Source organism: Engraulis encrasicolus, chromosome 6 (genome assembly GCF_034702125.1).
Source record: "Engraulis encrasicolus isolate BLACKSEA-1 chromosome 6, IST_EnEncr_1.0, whole genome shotgun sequence".
NCBI classification, from domain to species: Eukaryota; Metazoa; Chordata; class Actinopteri; order Clupeiformes; family Engraulidae; genus Engraulis; species Engraulis encrasicolus.
In genome coordinates, this window is record NC_085862.1 from 44,170,914 (window position 1) to 44,192,912 (window position 21,999).

At 42.1% G+C, this 21,999-nt stretch overlaps 1 protein-coding gene across 1 annotated transcript in view; it reads right to left on the reverse strand.

The window, feature by feature from the left end:
• The window catches only part of negr1 (neuronal growth regulator 1), a 143,567-nt gene extending 128,847 nt beyond the window's left edge, over positions 1-14,720 (reverse strand). Inside the window, exon 1 of the mRNA XM_063201719.1 lies at positions 14,325-14,720. Coding sequence (XP_063057789.1) covers positions 14,325-14,494 — 170 coding nt within the window. The 5' untranslated portion in view covers positions 14,495-14,720. The remainder of the gene's footprint in view (positions 1-14,324) is intronic.
• Between the last annotated feature and the right edge of the window lie 7,279 nt (positions 14,721-21,999).

The following is a 21,999-nucleotide window of genomic DNA, read 5'->3' on the forward strand; positions in this document are numbered from 1 at the left end:
GTGGGGCAAGCAGGGCATTTGCCCCTGGGCCTAGGGCTCTCCCATACTGATGGCGGGGCCCCCGTTATGACCTTGGAATACTGTATGGGGGGCCCTATCAGTGTTTTCCCCTGGAGCCCTGTGTGCAATTGTTCCACCACTGTATTCTTTTGCCATTGTAATATGGTAAATCTGTATGACACAGTGACTGGCCAGTCATCTCATTACAATACAGCTTCAAACAAATAAATAACAATAAAAAAGAAAGCAAAACAATCTTTTTCAGTTGAGCTACCACAGTGGAGATGTTGGAAATCAGATTTGGTGTGTGTGTGTGTGTGTGTGTGTGTGTGTGTGTGTGTGTGTGTGTGTGTGTGTGTGTGTGTGTGTGTGTGTGTGTGTGTGTGTGTGTGTGTGTGTGTGTGTGTGTGTGTGTGTGTGTGTGTGTGTGTGTGTGTGTAGCATGTGGATGGAGGCCAGGTGCTGGCACTCAACAAACACTGACATTCTCATACTGTACGTTGTAATTGGCTCGCCGATAACATAGAAAAAGGAGTGATAATAAGGTAACAAAGATTATATTTGTTGGTCTTGGTCATGTACACAAAATGTAGCCTAAATATGTGGTTAACAGATCGGTGCACTATCAAAAAAAGAAAGGTCCAACATTCACAAAATGTTGTCCAGTAACTTTCTTAATTGGTAGCCTCTTCAATTGCCATTGTAGGTGCCATTTTTTACAGAATTATGAACAGGAACGTTTTAGTGCTGTATAAGACTCCTTTAAGCCAAATTTGGATTGTGATGTGGCATCATAATTATTTATCTGTCCATCTAAATGTACAGCGCTTAGTGTCTGTGCAAAACATCAGAAGTTAATCACATCACCATTTACTGTACATTACGCCAAGCTTCAAGAATAGGCAGGGGTGTAGTGGGCGCGGTACGCGGGGTACGCAGTCCACCCACTTCTCCTGAAGTGAGATTTAAAAAAAATCTTATGTCCATGTTTAAATACAAAAAGGAATGAGCACATAGCAGTATTGCAGGAGATTTACCAAACAGATGAAAACGGAGAAGCAATGACGGTAGATTAAGGACAGTTGGGGGGTTTGACATGATTTGATGACGTTAAAAAATCGCGTACTGCCACTTTAAAATTCCCGACTACACCAGTGAGAATAGGCAATCTCTTATCTGACCACTGTATTGCGTTTGGATGGTACAAAAGCTATTTATCAGCTCGTTGTGTGGTACAACGAAAGCCATTCACATTGGTAAATGGACTGAATAAGAAACAACAGCAACCAACCAATCACAGATGCGGTAGTGGAGCACAATAAAACCTAGTGGTGCATGAACATGAACTGTGTCTCCTTCGCAGGAAGTTAAGTCAAATGATCTCTGCCAATGGACCTTGAAGAGACCACTCAGCATGGGTGTCAAGAAATGGCAAAGCAGCGCGTGCTTTGTCTACGATTATGACTCCTTTAGATACAAATATAGAGACCAGTGAGTGGAATGACATTTTCTCAAAAACGGCAAGAGTTTTCTAACCTCAGAGAGCAGCAGGAAGGAAATTACTTAGCTTCAAAACTGAAACGTGCTCACACTACCATACTGGGCAGAACTTAGACCTGCTTACGGAGGAGTTGACACTTTTTCATAATTCTGTAAACATATTGTCATAAAGACGGAACTTTAAGCCTGCGGTGTTGTAGGCTGTAGTCCTAAGCATTACTGAATAGTTGTACATAGGCTACTGTACTGTACACTCAGTGAGGGAAATTCCCTGAAGTGAAACCATGAAGTGTTCAAGAGGACATTGGATATTGCTTCCACTCTTTGTCCACACATGGCTGTAATGTGTTGCACTGCTGTTGCCCATGTATACAGTAGCCTTTACAAAGTCCCAAAGATCATGGCTACAGGCTGAGCATTCATGTATACCACAGAAAGAATTTCATATTTCAGACCTTGTACAGGAGTCCTTTACAGATGTGTACCAATGTACCAATGTGTCTGCCGTATCTGTGCTGGTGTCTCATCTTAACTACCTTCGCTTTTGGATTTAATGTTGTGGTGGAAAGAGTAGCCTATACTTCTCATGCGGGAGTATGCAGTTGTTAAATGGTAGCACTAGACTAATAGTTTCATAACTGGGTGGTTATGAAACTAGGTGATGAGGGTGTCATCCTCCCCTTCGAATTAATCAACGGGCCTCACACATTTCATGGAAGTGATGGAATGGAAGAAATGGGAGTGATGGGGAGGACAGCACAGCCACAAGCCTGGCCTCTTGCCAACAAATGCAACCCCCCCGTCCTTTGGCCTGGGTCCTAATCAATGAGTTACAGTGGCTGGCCCCATTTTAAACAGGCCAAAAATAAACAAGCCTTATGAAACAATGTAGGGCCCTACCGTGGCCTAGCAGTAGGGCACTCGGCCACTATGCGGCCCATCCAGGTTCGATTCCCGGCCCGGGTCCTTTGCCAGCCCTTCCCCATCTCTCTCTCCCAACTCACTTCCTGTCACCATCTTCATTATACTATCATGAGTAAAGTCAAAAAGACAAAAAAATAACTATGAAAGAATGTAGCGTGTATTCTATAGGCTCTAAACCCTAACAGGAATGCTACCATATTGTTGGTACATGATCGTGATGTCCTCTGTGGGCCCCTCTGTGAAATGCAGGGCCCTTTGGCAGGCTCCCTATGCACAGCGGGACCCCAGCCTCCCTCCAACACTCCTGCATCATCATCAGCTCTGCGCCGCCATGTGTGGGTAGGTAGGTACCTAGGTGTCATGATGGCAGCCTTTCCTTAGGTGCTGCCAGATTTAGCAACATACAGTACACCCACACCCAGGAGACTCCCCTCCCCTCGCAAGAACAGCACAATGCCATACGGCTGGTAACAGCGATTAGCCTGAGGTCGTCGATACGACTGGCTGCATGGGAGTGATCAGTTAGTATGGCTATAGTTTCGAAGTGAGAGGTCCACACACTTAAAATCCTTTAAAAAAAAATTATTATTTCATGGCTGGATTACGTTTCGACTAAACAGTCTTCATCAGATTCTCCTAGGACCTCTCACTTCGAAACCACAGTCAGCCTTTGTCCTGCACCTTCTCCTGGGATGTGCACAATCTTCACCTTCAACCAGTTAGTATGACTACCCAGAGAGGCCACACTGGACCGAGATCTACAATTTAAGAAAATGCACTACTGATACACCTCATAAGATCAAAACTCAGCAAAAGCAAATAAGATATCTCTGGAAGAACTGTGGAAGGTGCTGCTCAAAGCCAAATCACAGTCATGTGTAATTATCCTCAGTGAGCTACAGTGTTAGCTATAGTGATAATGAGGAGTATGACTTCAAATGTTCGTTTTTAAAGATGCATATGAAACGTGGCATAAAGTGAGGCTATTACTTTCAAAGTTACATGAAAGAAGAAAATCCTTCAATCCTCTTTCACTTTTTTTCAAAACTACATCCAGCTAAGTCAAGTCATTCTCCTTTTCCAAAGCTGCCCTTGTTTTATTTTCCTTTTTAAGTCCTCTGCGTTCTGACCTTCAATCCTAAAATCCTCAGGATTTCATACCTGAATGCTCCCCCTCCTACCAATTTCCGTTCCTCATGTAACCATTCCCTGTCAATGTAATCTCCAGTGCCGAGGCGGTCCTTGGTCCAGAGACAGTATATAAGCTAATTAGGCCTAGAACTCATCATGTCCCCTCACACAAGACAAAGGAAAAATGAAGACTGACTACACACCATGGCAAACACAGAAGATCACATGAGGACACTTTCATTTTTACATTTTTCTGGCCTTTTTTATAAGCGAATAACCATGGCAATTCACCAGACCATTAGCCTTTCCCTACAATTACATCAGCCCACTCAGGCTCTTGTTGTCATCCATTTCAGAGATTGACGGGGCAGTATGGACAGACCTATCGACATAAATCACATGCTTTGACATATGTCATCATTATTTCACCTTGACAGTGACAGATGTCCAATTCAAAGCAATTCATATTATATCTGTGCTGGGTGGCAGCATATCTATACATTTCGTTTCATATATACATGAGCGTATAAAACCTTTAACTGCATAGATACTGTCTGACTTAATTCAGAACATAGCAATTTATGGTAGCTGTTCAAAATAAATGTGTATAAAGACATATCTCATGTGTGTATGAAACATGTCTCAGATAATATGTTTAAGCAAAGCCTGAGTCATACGACCTTCCACTCCAAAATTCAATTGAAGAGGTTAACATAATCTATAGGGATACAGTGTATCAGGGCCATTTGTCTGACTACTTACCATATACCGTATTTCTGATTTACAGCACATTCTACATTTTATCAATACCCCTGGCTTAAAACGATACACTTCTATTGAAGAAACCATATCGCAAAGGAGCCAAAAAGAAAGTTCCACAGCTCTGGTACGGTACACTTTTCAGAGATTAATTTAAGAGGGTGTGCAGAGGAAATTAGGCTATTGTCTGGCATGCAGCAAAGTATTAATAATCTAACAAGCTACACTAGCATGCGATGCTCATACAGATCCAGCAAGTAATCTCTCTGAGCCAAGAGCAGACGGCGAAGCAGCGCAGGGTACAAACAGCCAGCACCCCACAGGTCTACAGTACTACACACCCATACACAACCTCCAGACTGTGTATCTCATAACCCGGGCCTCACACATTTAATTGAATATTGTGCATCTCAAAGGCTGCAAGTTGAAACCGCATAATACTCTGCTCTTTGGTTTCTCATTTAGCTTTCCTCACACTATCCCATGTATCAGAGAGCCAGCTGCAGGGGAGTTTGGGTGGTGGTTGGGGGGGGTTGCGGCAGAGTAGAGGAGGTAAAGAGAGGGGAGGCCAGGAATATTTCCCTGGGTGCCATTATCCCATTCAACTACAAAAATGGCCTTTATATTAAAGGGATGAGCCATATCTCAATTATGGACCTTTTTGGCGGTATACTAATATAATGTGGGGGCACAAACACACACAAGGTCTCCTATACTGCAGCTTTTAAATGGGAAAATATATATAAACACCAGAATCAGCAGATATGTATCTTACCCTTTGGCCCTGTGTGGGTTGCACTTGCAACATGCTATGACAACATAGGTGAATCGAGAACAACAGCCGCCCCATCCCCATCCACACATGGTCTCTCTCATACTGTATGGTTACAGGGGTGAAGCTGTAGGGGGGGGTGGCAAGCAGGGCATTTGCCCCTGGGCCCAGCGCCCTCCCATATTGGTGGTGGGGGCCCTATTATGACCTTTGCAGGCCATAGGGAGCCCTGTCAGTGTTTTGGTCTGGAGCCCTGTGTGCAATTGTTCCACCACTGCATGGTCACAAAATTATGAGGAAAAACTTAAAAATACACATCCTCATACACGTTCGAATCAAATACCATAACTCCAAAAAGATCTTAAAATCCATGGGACTCAAGAGCATGGTTTTCTCAAATTCTGAACATAATAGACCTGTCAGACTCCTTGTATGTGAGCTCACAACCTGGATGACTGGCTGGCTGGCACATTCTCCTGATGGCACACTATCAGTGCCAGTCTTCCTTTCTACTGCAAAGGAACCTTTTTTCCCCCTCTCTCTTCTTTTTTAAACACTTCACCTGTGACAGTACTCGCACTCGCAGAACAGCTGCACCCATGAGCTAGCTGCCTGTTCCTATTCCAGGACGCTCCTCACTCAAGTGATATCTACGGCTCCAGTTTCAAGAAAGGCACTGCCTCCTTTTCAAGATTCTTATCATGCCTGAAAACGTAGAGTACCGTACGCAGCTACATCTACCTTTTTAATGTCTGTTCCAATTCCAAATCATTACTAGAATGAAAGTATAAGGACTTTTCTAGTCTGGGGCTTAAGCACTTATTGTTCTAATAATGACATCAAGGCCAAAAAAGAGAAATCTGTTCCGCTTCCCTTTTCATCTCAGATACCGAACTTAATTGGACACTCTTTCGGTTAAAAAAAACCCCCAAAAAAACAATTGGGGAAGGATCAATAGGATAGCTACTCACAGTCTCAGCGGATAAACTGGTGAAATTGGCCTGCTCCAGCACACAGCGGGCCACAGACTTGAGTTATGTCATGAAAACAAACTCCCATTACTTTGAGCTCCCCCTGACCATACTTTCGGCTCTGAGCTGCGTGTGACAGACAGCCATCCATGAGATCAAGGTGAGACACTGCGCGACAAACAAGTGACAAGTCATTACGCTGACATCTCCGCAGCTCCACACGACGGACTGACCAAAGAGAGGTGCACAGCTTTCTTTGAACAAGACTGTTCATACAACACTTGGAATCACTGTGAACCACAGTATCACCTATCAGCAGAACACAGTGCAGAATGTAGGGATTATGTTAGTTAAGAAAGTGATCATTGATGACATGTTCGTCTTTCAAGCCTTCAAGCCAACAAGCTGACTGCAACAGACCATGAAAATGTGCAATCCTCAAAATATGCATGCGGGACATAATACTTAGGCTTATACGTTTAAGTAGTACAGTATTTTCCTTACAGGCATGATGCAGTGCTAGACTGATGGTGCTGTCTAGATTATTCAGCATAAAAACACAGTGTAATTGACAACAGCACTAAATTGCCTCCAAGAAGATGGCTTCCGTCATTAATACACAGCCATTTTGCTTACTCCTTCCATCTTAACAACCCCACCTACCAAAACACATCTCTGGTGCTCTCAGGATGCTATTACTGTGGAAGTGATTGCTGCATATCTTACATTAGGTGTTTGTGTGACTGTGGGCTGTGGCAGTTCAGGGAGACAAGACCTGTGCTTATATTCGGGTATCTGGGGTTGACAGCACGTTAAGACCTAAGTGAATAATGCCAAAATGTTTTTACCCTGGTTCCAAACGGCAAATGCTCCAGAGAGATTTGTGCAGAAGAGTTCGACTGGATACTAAAAATGTTGTCTGTTATGCATAGATAAATTGGAGAAAATGGAAGAAAAGCACATCTCTCTCTCTCTCTCTCACTCACTCACTCACACACACACACACACACACACACACACACACACACACACACACACACACACACACACACACACACACACACACACACACACACACACACAAGCATGCACATGTATACCCACATACAATGTCCTAGTCAACTGCCCCCCATCAACTGTGCTTGTGTGTGTGTGTGTGTGTGTGTGTGTGTGTGTGTGTGTGTGTGTGTGTGTGTGTGTGTGTGTGTGTGTGTGTGTGTGTGTGTGTGTGTGTGTGTGTGTGTGTGTGTGTGTGTGTGTGTGTGGTGTGTGTGTGTGTGTGTGTGTGTGTTGTGTGTGTGTGTGTGTGTGTGTGTGTGTGTGTGTGTGTGTGTGTGTGTGTGTGTGTGTGTGTGTGTGTGTGTGTGTGTGTGTGTGTCGGGGAGTGGGAGACGAAGGCAGGGATAGAGCAAGAATGAAGAAGCGCTCCAAACTTTCCTTACTCTTTAGGGAGTGGAAGCTTCAAGACTGGGCTGAAGACCACTAACCATATCAGCAAAGTTGTACTTCAAGCCTATACGCTGAGTATGATTTGTATCTGAGTGGGCCTTAGATAATTCACTGAGACACTTTTCAGCCTCGCAAAAAAGGATTTAAAATGGCGGAAGATAGAGTAGCTGCCTATTTCATTGATTTTTGCTTTCCAACTGCCATGCAGAAATACAGTTCATGAATGGTTGTCACCATTTAACTCAGTGTCTGGGAAGCAGGCCCAAAATTCAGATCATGGCAGTGTGAGTTTGCTGAAATCATTATACTGGATATGCAATTAATAGGAGAGCTATGCAAACTATGCCAGCAATGAACAAGTCAACTAGCACCTCTTCACGTGGAGAATGAATCCGGATGCCACACAGTCTTTTTAACAGAAAAAAAAAACGATTTCCAAAAAAATCCACCTCGGCTAGCCACCGCATATCTCACAAACCGCTCCCAAATGCCTGCTAGTGTCCACAGATCTATAGCTCTCGCCATGGCATTCAGAAGTCCCCATGGCCATGCAGGAGTGATGAGGTGCATTCTAAACTTCGGTCCCTCTTGACAAAAGCGGAGTAGATGCAAATGGCTTAGCCTCAGATTTGTTAAGAGCGGCTGCTCATAAATTAACCACCAGCACCGGAGATATTATGCACATATATTTAGAGCACATTTAAAATTAAAATCACAATTAAAAAAATACTTGTTTTCTTTTTTTTCGCCCTCTTCCTTTGCCCCACCCGCCCTGACAGTCAGAAGGAATTCCTATTGTTACTTTATATTCATGGAGGATGGAACGGCTTTTATGTTGTGATATTGATCGGGGGAGCCGAGTCCATTGTTTCCGCTTTCTAATAATCACTGCTGCAGTCCACCCTGTTATTCGCGTCTACAAAACATTTACTCCAGCCCCCTAATCCCGAGTCATTATGCAGATCACATGAGGTAATCCTTGGCTTCTTGACAGGACTGCAATTAAAATCACAGTCAAAATAATTAAACAACACACCACCTCACTCACGTCCTCTCTTGGAGGGAGATTGCTTATGCCCACCGTGTTTGTGTGTGCGCCATGACTGTTCTGTTGTGTCAGCTTGTTTTTATTTCAGCTTACAGATAAATGAAGTGTGTGCACACCAACTGTACAGTAGGTCTCAAACAATTTTCCTTTAGCATAGCTTAGAGTATGCTAATCAGAATTAAACACTTCACTTGCAGGTGTTGTTTAACATTTAACTTGTGCAGGTGGCGGACTCTACAACGTTGTTTTTCAGTGTCTCTCCATGAAAGGATCGTGGTTATGCCAGATGTAAGCTTAAGCTTAAGCTTTCCAGCTGGTTTTATTATCTACTCACCAAAATAACCATCTAAAGATTGGCAAGAAAAAAAATACAATAGTTTAATTGTGCTGCAGGCTGCTTGCTTCATGGTATTGTTCTTTGGCTGGAATGTGTAGTGATATATATATAAAAAAAAAACATAATCTGCAGCATGTACTAAGTATCTCCCATTGCCTATGTATCTGTTTCAGAAACAGATGGCCCCTCTGTAATTCAAGGGAATGTTTATTAAAGGTAGAGTGTGTAGGCTTGTGTCCATAGGCATTGCAACTATACTGCTCATTCATTGCAACTATGCTGCCCATTTTCGAATTTGATATTTTCATGAACATTTCCTAAGTAAATAAACTATATTTTTGCTGGTCTGACCAAATTATTGCAGCCGAAGATGTTCAATACTGGAAATTCAAAATGGCGGACATGGAGAAAGTCCACCTTTGTATGTATGAAAAGTATAGTTTTCCCAGTCATAATGAATACTACCTCAAAAATGATGGTGGTGGAAAATGATGATGAAAAAGATAGCATTTGTGAATGGGCAGCACAAATTCTGGAAGTAAACAACTACAGTATAAAAAATTACATACTCTACCTTTAAAGAACAAGGCCATTATTTGTAGGCAGCCTACCTCATTTGCACCACCACTAGCAGCACTGGGGCCCTGCTCTACTCAGGCTGGTTGGGATTAAGTGTGAGGTTATGTCATGCATGGCCCACTGCTTTCGCTTTGAGTCAAGAATGCTAGCCCGATCATGTGACTGCCCCATATGCCGAGGGAGTGTGTGAGTGTGTGTGGTTTTTTTTTACAACTCCCTGTCACCCACTGTGTGTGTGCGTGGTTGCTGCGTGCGTGCATGCGTTCGTGCATGTGTGTGTGTGTATGTGTGTGTGTGTGACCAGACAAACTGAAGCAGAATTAGGCCACAGAGAAACCGTTACTACAAGCATGAATATATTTATAAATCACTCCAGCAGTGTGCTTTCGTGAGTCTTGCCTTCTCTGTTTCTGTGTTTCAACCTGAGATAGAAGTGCAATACAGTGATTGTGAGTCAAAAGGGGACATGAGTGTTTCTCTCCCATGGGTGCTTTTAGTATAGTAATATGAATTTCTTTCTGTAGTGGATAGTTTACAACTCAATATCTGCTGAGCTGACTAGCAAAATGATTTAAATCAGCAAAGTACATCTTTCATGATCTCACAACATCAACAACTTAAAACTCTATCTCATAACTACAATGAATACATGCTGCAGAAAAAAAGTTTATTAAAATTGTAAGATAGGTGGCATGGCATCAGTTTTCTTGCTGGAGTTGTGTTTTTGACATCCTTATGTGACGTTCGTTGCATGTTAAGCTGGGTGCCAAACACAGACATGGAAAAGTCTATCATTTTTTCCTCAGGTATTCAGACGCTGTATAGGGTGAATCTCAAGGCCATGAGTTTCTAGAAACTGTACAGTACATAAGGTGTTGCACTCAAACAAACGAGGAAACAAATGTGTGCTGACTCAAGGCTGATCTCAAGGTAGAATGTGACAGTGCCATATCGATGAGTATGCACACATAAGTTACTACATAGCCTGGCCTATTCTGTGTAAAAATGTTGAGGAACCCATTGGCCACCACTAGCCAGGCTTTTGCTATCCGTAAGTTTCCAGTCAATTATCAATTCCTCCATGTTACAGTATGTCTGGGTCTGATATTCATGGGCGAGGCCTCATTGGTGGCATGGCAACCTACTGTAGCCAATCAATGAACAGAGGGAGGGGGTGAACAATGATACACTACATGTTTTACAAATGGGCATATTTATAGTAGAGTATCCTTCATGTCCAAATGTTGCCAACTGGGTGAAATAAGATTCAATTGTGTCCACAGATTTCACCCCTCCCACCCAAAACTGGTGATATCAGTTCTAGGCCCTCTGCAGGAAGTTAACGAAGGAATGGTAAGAAGACCATAGCCAATTATATGTGAAAGTGAGCATAACTGTCAGATTTAGTGATGCAAATCATTATTAATTCTTAAATTGTTAGTTGATTGACCTTACCGATCAACTTAAAATTAAATGATAAGCAGCGTTTCTTCCCCAAATTTCAATCTTCACACCACTCTTCACACAAACTTCGTCATGTCAGTTTCAACTCAAGTCTCTCGCCAGTCAAGTTGGTGATTAATTGTTTTTTTGTAATCGATTAACGTTTTAATTGACTTCAGTTGACTAATCAATAAATTGTTGACATCCCTAGTCAGATTATCACAGAGAGAAATACATTTCATAACAGACAGCTAGTGGATGACACTTGCTTTCTCCAGTTTTAGGGAGCAATTATTTGCTTATTTTCCTTGAAAACACAGTTTATGAAAAAAAGCTGACTTATCCATCAAAAAGTTCAACCTCCTGTCAGCATCCTGGGAGGCCTAGGCTAGGAAAGCAAAAAAAAAAAGAGAGCTGAAATCACACCACGGTGATCTTCATTTTTCAAAAGGCACCCTAAGGAGAAATAAGGTGAGATGAAAATCAATTGAGAAGAGAATATAGCCCAAGATATCAAATTGAACTTGGGCTGAAAAAAGATGAAGGATTTTTTATTTTGCAAAAGAGACACTTCCTGTTGAAAGTGCTCTTGTTTGCTCTGTTTCCTTGTCAGTCTGAGAGTACGCCACATGATTATTTGTTTATGCTATGAGCTTACTACTCTCACTAGCCTACTACCCATATCTCATATCTTACTGTAATTCACCTCATTTTTTCTTATCAAAAATATGGAGGATGAGAGGATAAGCTCTAAAATACATAATTGAGAAGTCATTTAGTTATTGTCATATAAAACAGTACTTTTATTAAGTAGCCTACATTTACACAGTACAGCCACTAGGGCAGTGGTTCTCAACCTTTTTTGAAGAACCCCACCCCGACCTCATCACAAGCCTCCCAACAGCCCCCTTGACACCATCATAAGACTGACAACGCCCGCCTTAGTATTACAACATTTAATGGACTAATGCCCCCCAATGGCAACCAAGCACCACCCCCTCTCTGCTAGAGCTCCCCAACGCCTCCCTGGGGGGCTGTACCACCCCCGTTGAGAAACACTACGCTAGGCTATTCCAGTGACCATATGTTTCCCCTGTCCACTTAAATTGCCACCTTGCTTGCGACCAGGGGGGGTGGTAATTTGTTCATGGGACTATAACTGTATCTCAAATGCAAAATCCATGTTACAGCTGTGCCTGCCATCTAAAGGTTATGTAATCCAACACACTTATAGGACCAATCCCAACGGAGCATAAACACCAGGTCAATGATACCAGTGGAGATAGACTGTGTGTGTGTGTGTGTGTGTGTGTGTGTGTGTGTGTGTGTGTGTGTGTGTGTGTGTGTGTGTGTGTGTGTGTGTGTGTGTGTGTGTGTGTGTGTGTGTGTGCCCTGCAATATTTGGATTGCCATCTGGGCACTGTTGTCTTTTGAAACCTATGGGGCAATGGATAACATTGAACGTCTTTCGGGATTCATTTGTAATGTTATGTAGCCTAGTAGATTGTAGGGGGGGGGGGGGGCAGATGTCACAGGCCCAAGGAGAAAGGAATCCAGCAATAGGTCCTCATTACATTGAATATATTGGATTTATTGGATGGAAGGCCCTGTCAGATGATTTGGTCCTGTAGTCAGCAGCCCAGCACAGGGTTCGACTCCATACCATAAAAATCACATAGGCCTAGGCCCTATGTCTCATAGGACTCAATCAATACTTCAAAACTACCTAATCCCAAATGTGCAAACGCTCACACACATGTGCACAGACACTTCTCAAGTGGCACAATTTGTTCAACAAATTTCCAGCAATGTACTGTAACACACAGAGATGATGATCCCAAGCTACATAACAACCAACCAACTGATGTTGACAAGTGCAAAATAAACAAACTAGGGATATTTGGAGAGGCCTTAAGGTCTGGACCTGTAAATGAAAAGTTACCAAGTGTAGATGAAAGCAAATAGGCTATGTTGAATAACTGTGGTGATTATAGAATGACAAGTAAAAGTGATTATATAATTCATAAACTAAAAGTGTTGAGGATGACATGACAACCAGCGGAATCCTACAGTAGGCTAAACATGGTGGGTGTCTAACCTAAACATGTCCATGCAACAGAATATTTAATTAGCCTACCTTGGGCAAAACAAAATTCACTGCTGTCCTATTGCCTAGGCTGGTCTTTCCATACCCTTGCAGGCTACTGTAACAATAATGTGAATTGAGCAGTAGCCTATACAATGGGTGGCAGGTTACACAAGGCTACTGCCAGAGCGCTTTTCTCTTGTATGTTTGTTTCAACAGTGAAACTATAGGAAAAAAAATCTATAGAGACACCACTGGCTGACAACCCTGGCTGATTAATAACTTGGATTCATCACGTCAGAAAGCTGACTGGATGCCTTGCAATATTTGACCTGTTCTGGGTGGATTCTCTTTTAAAACCAATGGGGGATTGTGTGTAATGCATAACATTCAATGTCTTTTGACATTCATTTGTAATGTTGTAGCCTAGTCTACAGTATGTAGCCTACTATGCTGCGTTCATTACCAAAAATCTGAAAGTAGGCCTAAGTAAAAAAAAATATATATTGCCCATCTACACAGCCCAGTTTAGGCAACCTATGATGCTTCTTGAGCCACGATTGGCCAATTACGGAACGAAAACTACCCCCTTGAACTGTTATGATTAAAACAGTTAAAACGTTTATAACGTTCAAAGGAAACATATTTGCATGCATGACTAGACTTTTTGGGGGAAATTATCTCTAATGGAACGCCCAGTCCATACCGTGAGGGTTAGGTGCGTTTGGCGTGAACTGAAAATTGAAATCAACTGCACTGATTGAGGAACGACTGAGACATAGCCTACGACGCAATAAAGCTGCTTGATTCACTGTGGGTTATAATTCATACACAAAGAGTTATAGTAACAGCCCCAAACTAACCATTTGAAACCAGAAACTTAGCCTATAGACTTCAGACTTGGTCTGTCGCACATTAAATCGAAACCGACCCACTGTTATACCACCAGCATCAGTGGATATATTGCCAGCGACTTCTCTTCACTCCGTCTTTCAACTGTATCCTAACTCCGTCCAGTATGGATGCCTACGTAGGCTACGATTCGAGTCGGACCACAGCATCTTTATCACTTGAATAAGCATCCTCAGAATTCTTCCCGAGCAGAAAAACATAGGCTAACCCATTACTCTAACACACACGTTTCGGGTTACTGAAAGATGTTACTACAAGCGAAATCCTGATGAAGGCAAAATGTGAAAACTGTAGTTTAAGTTTCATATTTCATCTCGCCTACACTTTCAGCACCACTCCGCGAAGAGGACCACCAAGCTGAAGTGGGGAAAGCAGTCAGGAGCGGGACAGAGTTTGTCGTTCGTCTTTCCTACCTCAGTATTGCCGTGTCTCCTTGTTTGAAGACAGCACTTGTAATTGAGGAATAGTCCACAGTTTGTCCAGCAGGCAAACAAGAAGGGAGAACGCAGCAAAGGCTAAGAATGATAGCGGTGAGCCACTGACCGGAGACACACGCATCTTGCACCGCGTTCATTATGTCCATCACAGGTCGGTTTAAAATGATGTCCTCGTTGTGGGCTTAAAAAATTAGATTTGAAAGGATAATTCCGACTTTCTCTTCCCGCAAAACCACACGATCTACAGCGGCGTGTTGTTCCCCAGGTTTGTTTTCTCTGAGCTCTACTACGCGCCGAAGTGTACTCTCCAGTGGCTTGCACACCATCTAGTGAGGAAATGTAAAACGGGAGCCGACCTAGCAGCAGACAACCCCCAGGCTCTGATCCTGTTGCCATGCGGCCGTTTCCCTGGCAACCTGTTCCCTGTAGCTCATGATGGAGCAGTTAGAGCAGGGTGCCTTGATACAGCAAACAGTCCAGCAATTAAAGATATTGACTAAACCGTCCGAACAGTGTGGAAATTGATGAATGTTAACCACATAAGCAAGAAGGTAAGGTGAATGTAAAGGAAAGTGGCAGTGTTTTCCCCTGGTGTCAGGATATGTTGTGGAATGTAAACTTACTTCTACCTCATGTTTTCATTTGTTGTAGGCTACATTAGGCCTATTCCTTTCCTAGGCAACCGCCTCGTGCGTCATGCGTAAATGCGTTTTGGACATGTTCGCGCAGAAAATGCATGAAAATGGGCCAGTGCCATGGACTGTTATTTGCTTTCTTTATTCTTTCCTTCTTTTTGAGGGGTCCAGTGACAAGACTGGTGCCAAAAATAGTTAAAGATAAAGTGTTAGCCAGTATTCTAGAAGCAGAGAAATGATGATGATGGAAGTATTTATAGGCTTACGTTCCACGCCGAACTCTGCTAGTTGGCCTTCGTTATACCAGATAATTTAGTGCCATGCAAAAATGTGATCATAAGTCCAGTGTATGGTATATCCCTTGAATATTTAATCTATTTGGTAGTACAGTACTACAATGTATGGAATTGCTAAGCACATTTTAGAAATCCTCAAAAGAAGATTGTAGATATTGGCACTTGTGCCGTAAGCATTCAGTGTCAGTGTGTGCATGTAGCTAGAGCCTCTTCGGGAATAGGCCTGTTTATTCCAAAACATTCTCACTGCAATGGTTTTGTCCTGAAAACAACCCTTTGCTACAGTGACTCTGGAGAGCATGTTGTGCAAATTCAAAACTGCTGGTCCCATTGCCACCTCACCCCACTGTTTTTATAGTGACGACTTACTTTGCGCAATGGGGGGTTTAGCAATGGAGGCATTTAGTTGAGAATGGATCTGCGTGTGTAGTGTGTCCTGCTCTGCTGGCAACAGGGTTCATGTGCGGTGCTACCATTTCACTGATTGAGGCCTCACCCTGAACGGCCAATCAGTTTCCTCCAGGGAAAGTGTTTTCAGATCCAAATAAGCTGAACCAGGACCGCTGACATCTTTGGCAAGGCCCAGGACAAAATTATCTCAAAGGGGCCCCCGGCCCAATAGATGCAATGTAATGAGGACCCAATTCTGCCCCCCCTCTCCCCCTCTCTCCCTGGGATGTCCCCTTTGCCCCCCCCGGCTGTTGGCACACATGAGCTGAACACAGTGCTTGAACAAACAACAAACACCCCCCCCCAGTCAACCAAACTGGCTCACTGTCCTTTACAAAACCATCTTATCTCTAGGTAAGGGTGAAGACGCACAGTAGGCCTACAATAGTAGATACACATAGTACAACAGTGAGCTGTGATATAAATATTATTGCGATGACAAACACCACAACTTCCCTACAACCCCCCAAATTAAATATTTAACTTGTTGAGGAAAGGTTTGTCTTGTAGAGAGGATCCTCAGGTGAGCCCATGAAAAGTAAGCTGCACTGAGATGTTACCTACAAAAGCTGAGTTGTAACTTACAACTGCTGAGTTATAAAAAAACAACAACACATATATAGCTGCCTGTTATACAAAAGAAAACTCTCCAAGTCTCCCTTATTTTAACAGGGATGAAGAATTTATTGAGAACGACAGGGGTTGTAACTGATGCTATGTGAACCAATAGGCTATCAGACTATAACCTGATGGTGGTAGTCCTTATAGTCTACTGCACATTTTTATAACCGAAGGAGACACACACAAAGCACACATTAAGATTACATTGTACAAGATATCATTTTATCCCTGTTGGCTTTGCAGGCCCATGTAAAGGCATGTAACTATAAACATTCATTTTATATTACATTACACTTTGCTGACGCATTTGTCCAAAGTGACTTGGAATTATTTTAACTAGGGTACTGATTACAGTCCCTGAAGCAGTGTCGGATTAGGTGCCTTGCTCAAGGGCACCTCAACCATGGATGGAGGGAGAGGTAAGGGTGGGATTTGAACCTGCCTAACCATTAGGACAAGGCTGCCCACTCATTTCAACACTCCAGCTCTTGTATTTAGCCGGATCACCGCACTCACGATTAAAAGGTGCAAAACGTAAACAAAAACTGTGCAAATAGAAAGAAAAATGTCTGCACACTTAAATCATCTCAAGGTCTGCTGACCTTCCTCCAGCTCTTCAAACACCTGTACCACTATATGCCCTTTGTTACGTCATATCTTGTTTGGCTGTTGTCACGAGCATGTTCGTAATCAGTTCCGATGTCATTGTAAATATTACATTCTCGTTAAATATTTTTCCATTCTACTGTCACTTAACCCAAAGTATAGTGATTCAAACTAAGAAAGCACTTAATAACTGGTTATTTAAAGTATTGAAGTATTAAATATTAAACATATTGAAAGTACTTGTATGTACATTCGTATTTGTAATTTCAAGCATTCAAAGAGCAACTGTGCTTCTCTTTGTTATGTATTTTGCACACGGACAGACAACTAAAATGTGTTCAGGTTGCTAAAACTTTATCTGAACTTATTTTTGCATAGAGCCTCATCCATCAAGTCATAAAGTTGCTACTGCCAAAGCCATGTAACAAAGCCTACTCAGTAGGCCCTAGTACTGTATGGATTTCATTAAAAAAAAAAAAAGTTTACTTTTATATAAATATTCAGCAGCGCACTAACCCTTAAGGCCCCCGCTCATACATTTTGGAGATTTGGCAAGGTTGTGTGTACACATGATTTACATGAAGTCCCCAGATACAGATGTGAAATCAAACAGGAGGATTTTAGTCACCATAGGCTAGCACTGTTGTGAATCATAATGTTTTCCTGATCCAGCTTTTGGGAAGGAATCCTCAACCCCAGCTCATAATCAGTGTGGAGCAAACCCAACCTTTTGTATGTTCATTTTACACAACTTAACACAATAACATACAATGTAGTGGCCTATAGGCCATATTATATTTACATGTTAAGCACTCATTTACGTCCAGATGAATGTACTCCTTGTTATAAAATCCTTCATACCTCACAGAAACACTTACAGTATAGAGCAGACTTGCGTATGTGTCTTGTAAATGGCCTCTTTGTCTTGTTTAGTTACTGACATGATCAGGCTTGCTTGAGGACGAACCAATAATTAAAAATAAACACCAGTGTTCACTGACTAGATCCTTTCTGCCCATTTCAGTATAGTCTTTGTCTTGTCTTTTGTCTACGTAGTATTCCACCCCTTTTCCCTCTTTCTTTCTCTCCCCTTCTCTCTTTTTAGTTATATCTTTCTCTGATTGCATTTTACAGCTGGTAAAGTTATTTTGTATTTTCAAATTAATTTGTGTTCTTCTGGAAACTTTATCTAACATATTCTGATTCCACAGAGCATGCAAACTGGAAACTTCAGCTAACATATTAACCAGTTGACTCTCTGCTCTGTTGTTGGCCTCAAAAAGCCCACTCCTCCACCTGCTAGTTTGCCATACTGCACCATCATACTGCTGTCTTTCTCCCATAAACAACAGCATCTTTATTTGGACAGGAGCTTTCATCAGACAGCAGCTCAACAGCCCACACCTGTGCACAGGAAATGTACTTGGCCCAGTGTTTGAGCGTGTTTTTGGCCAAGAAAAGCACAGTAAGCAACTGTTTCCGGCAGTGTTTATCACCTGGCTTTTTTGTGGCTGAGAGCATCTCGAAATAAACCTTTCACATTTGCTTACTGTATGTGGGGTTTGAAGTCAAGGTGTGCATCAGCTTGGGAATAGAATGAATGGGAGAAAAATAAACAATATGAAGTTGGTGTGTCTTGAATTCTATCAGACTCCATACCATGTTGGGTCCATACTCCCACACACGATTAGGAATACTGAGATTCAATCCATTATGACTAAGAAGCCTCTTGTAACAGGAATATGGGAGATTTTTTTTTTTTTGATCAATAAGGTGATTCTCTAGCAAGATAATGCTGGTGTGTGGAAGCTCATTTTGAGAGGAGGTGTAATACTCAGAGATGGAAAATAAGGGTGGTACTGTTTTCATTGTATTTAATTATTTTCTTTTTTCTTTTCTGACTTAAAAGTAGGTTCCTAGTGAGCACTTTGTTGTATATCTCGTCTCCAGCAGGAGGCCTTTCTAGACACACGGCCTGGCATTCAGGTAGATATTTATGTCCTGCTTATACCTTACAGGCTTGGCACCATATCTTCAACTTTAATGTCAAACACACTAAGACAATCGAAAGGGCAAACTGAAACTGGAAGACACTGTTTTCATTTGCTGTCAAATATCCCTCTTCGATACTCACCCTTGTATACCTTTTTATTCAAGATTCAAAACCTCCGAAACCCCTCATGTTTGTCTAGAAACACAAAATAGTCGGCAAGGAGATGAAGGAAGACCATCTATCCAACACTTGCTCACTGGTGGTGAAATGGTTACTGGGGACACAGGTATTTGTTTCATGCACTATATATTACAGTCATAACATCACCACATTTGTTTGTGTCAAGATAGGGTTAAGAGTAACACTAGTTGGTTTGACGTCTGACAGCTGAAGGACATGTGGAGTGGAGTGTGTGGGAAAAGTGGTACAGCATGTGTGTGCATGGTAAGCCATGGAGAGAAAGGGGTGAGATGAGTTTACGGTAGGGGTGATGTTTGCTCTCAACTCACCTCAATTGCATGTTTTTATTGGATGTTGAAGAGCAACCCACTTGGGGGAATCGTGATAATCTACTGTTTCTGCTATATTTTTTCAATTTTCCGTAAAAGCACAGTCTCTCTCTCTCTCTCTCTCTCTCTCTCTCTCTCTCTCTCTCTCTCTCTCTCTCTCTCTCTCTCTCTCTCTCTCTCTCTCTCTCTCTCTCTGTGGGTGTGTGTGTGTGTGTGTGTGTGTGTGTGGTGTGTGTGTGCGTGTGTGCGTGCGTGCATGTGTGCTTGCCTGCGTACGTGCGTACGTGCGTACGTGTGCGTGTGTGTGTCCAGTCTCCAAGTTCAGACTTTGAACAGGTACTACATGGAACTTACAGTGCAGGAGAGTCCTTACCAATCTTGTAACTCCCCATGACCTCCTCAGCATCCCACTGTACTACATGCATTTCCACTCCCACTGTTTTGGTTGGGCAGAGAGTCGGTTGCTGGTCAAAACTGAACCCATGCTGACTTGCGATTACACTTAAAGGGCTTTAAAGGCAGGCAGGGAAAACCCTCCACAGACGCTTTGATTTTCTCACTAGGGGAAGGGGTGAAAGCTTTGCCGTCGGGTAAAATATTTAAAGGTGCAGGGTGTGAAGAAACATGCTTCCAAATATTTGACTGGTGTTGCAGTTAAATGTGTATACTCTTCATTTAATTATTGTTTTTTTTTTCTCTTCACATATCATTCGACTCTGACAAATAATAAGATAAACGATCATAGTGAACACACTACATCTAAGAACTGCAGTGGTTTATCCTATTCATATACAGTATTGCCTTTGAAAATAGTATTTTGTGGTACTTTTTGACAGCTGACATTGTTTTTTTTACTTTCAAAGTGATAAATCACAAATTGAAGTATGTCAAGTGTCTCAGGTGAATGTTTCCCTTCTCATGCCTTCAATTTGTGTTTCAAGGGTAGGGTGAGGTGGTAACAAAGAGAAAAGGGACTGCCTCATTCAGGCAAATGTACTGTCTTTCCATAAAGTGAAATGCTGACTTATTGCTGTGGTTGTTTTATTCATAATTTTCCTAGAGTACACTGCGGTCAGTCGAATAGGTCATAATTTTAAGAACCTCAAAACCTGATGAATCTGGTTGGAAGTAGCCTATGTATGTGTGTGTGGTCATTTTGTGGAATCAAGGTCCTTTGTGCCACACCATCCCTTGGAGAGGAGGACATAGTATACGTACATGTATTTTAGTGCTCTGCCTTCTGTGTTTTCACCTGTGATAATGGCCCCGCTCTGTGAAAAGACTCTGGTAGTGTCTGCTGAGATCTGACAGACAGCAGTGAGCCGTGAGTTAAATGGCTGTGATAGGAACAGATGCTGTAGTGTCCCTTAGCTACAAGATTAAAAGCAAACATTTAGATCGGATTGACAGCTTGGTTGGTGAAATGTGTTTGTGTTGTTACTTTTATTCTACCGAGTATGAGTTTGTAAACAGTTTAGCAGAAAAAAGTCTGGAGATAAAAGTGGGGCCTTTTTAGGCAAGTGGGAAAAGCAGATTTTATTCCTTTTATAATGTAGGCTACTGTTTGCGTTTTTGCAAAGATGTGTTCTGTGTACATACGACAATGACATAAAGAGTGGAGCTAAAACACCTTTGAGGTCTGCTCTGTACACTGAACGTATCTTAAAAAATCAGTTCATGTTGTTTATACACAATTATCCTTTATTTATTCTTTCACTCGTCCTAGGTTCATATGGTATATGTAATTACAGTAAGTGATATGATATTGTAAAGCAGAGTGGATTCCCTGTGTCTGACTTTAAGGCTACTTACTATACAGTTTTTTGAAAGTAGCCTATGTTTTTTTATATAAACAGTATATATATTAGTTGGCTTTAAAAGGGTCATATGCCAATATGCTCCAATCTCTTCTGAAATGCAATTTTCAAATCATAGGCCTACACATAGATTTACCACTTAACTTCTCCACACATATTGTACGTTGTGTGGAGTCATGCTGTGTTGACACATGACACATATGAACTCATGTGAACTCCACACAGATCTGGCCAATTAGGCTACGTGCTGAAAAATGGAGCTCGTCAGTGAATGTGTGGTGTGCTCGTATACTGCATGCACGGATATTGACTGCATTTGTACTTACAATAGCGTGGCAAATTTTACATACACACACCAACAGCTGTCATGAGAGGAGACCCTGACATTGGCCTAGTTTGGAGGAGGCTTCAGGAAAACAGCTGGGGCCAAAATATTAATGTGTTGGCTCTCGCCCGAGTGTATTATCTATCTCCTTGCATCTGACAGGCATTGTGATATTATGTCTTCAGCTTAAACAAAACTAGACAATCTTAACAGCAAAATATCCCCAAAGACACAAAGTGTTTTTTTTTCTTTTCTTTCGCTGAATAGTTTTCCAATCTGACCAGACTGATCTTTGAGAATATCCTGGTAGTCAACATCCTGTGATCACTGGCAGCCTTACAAGTACACTCTGTCTCATTTCCAGTAGAGACACTGGAGAAACACAGGCAAAATTAAGAC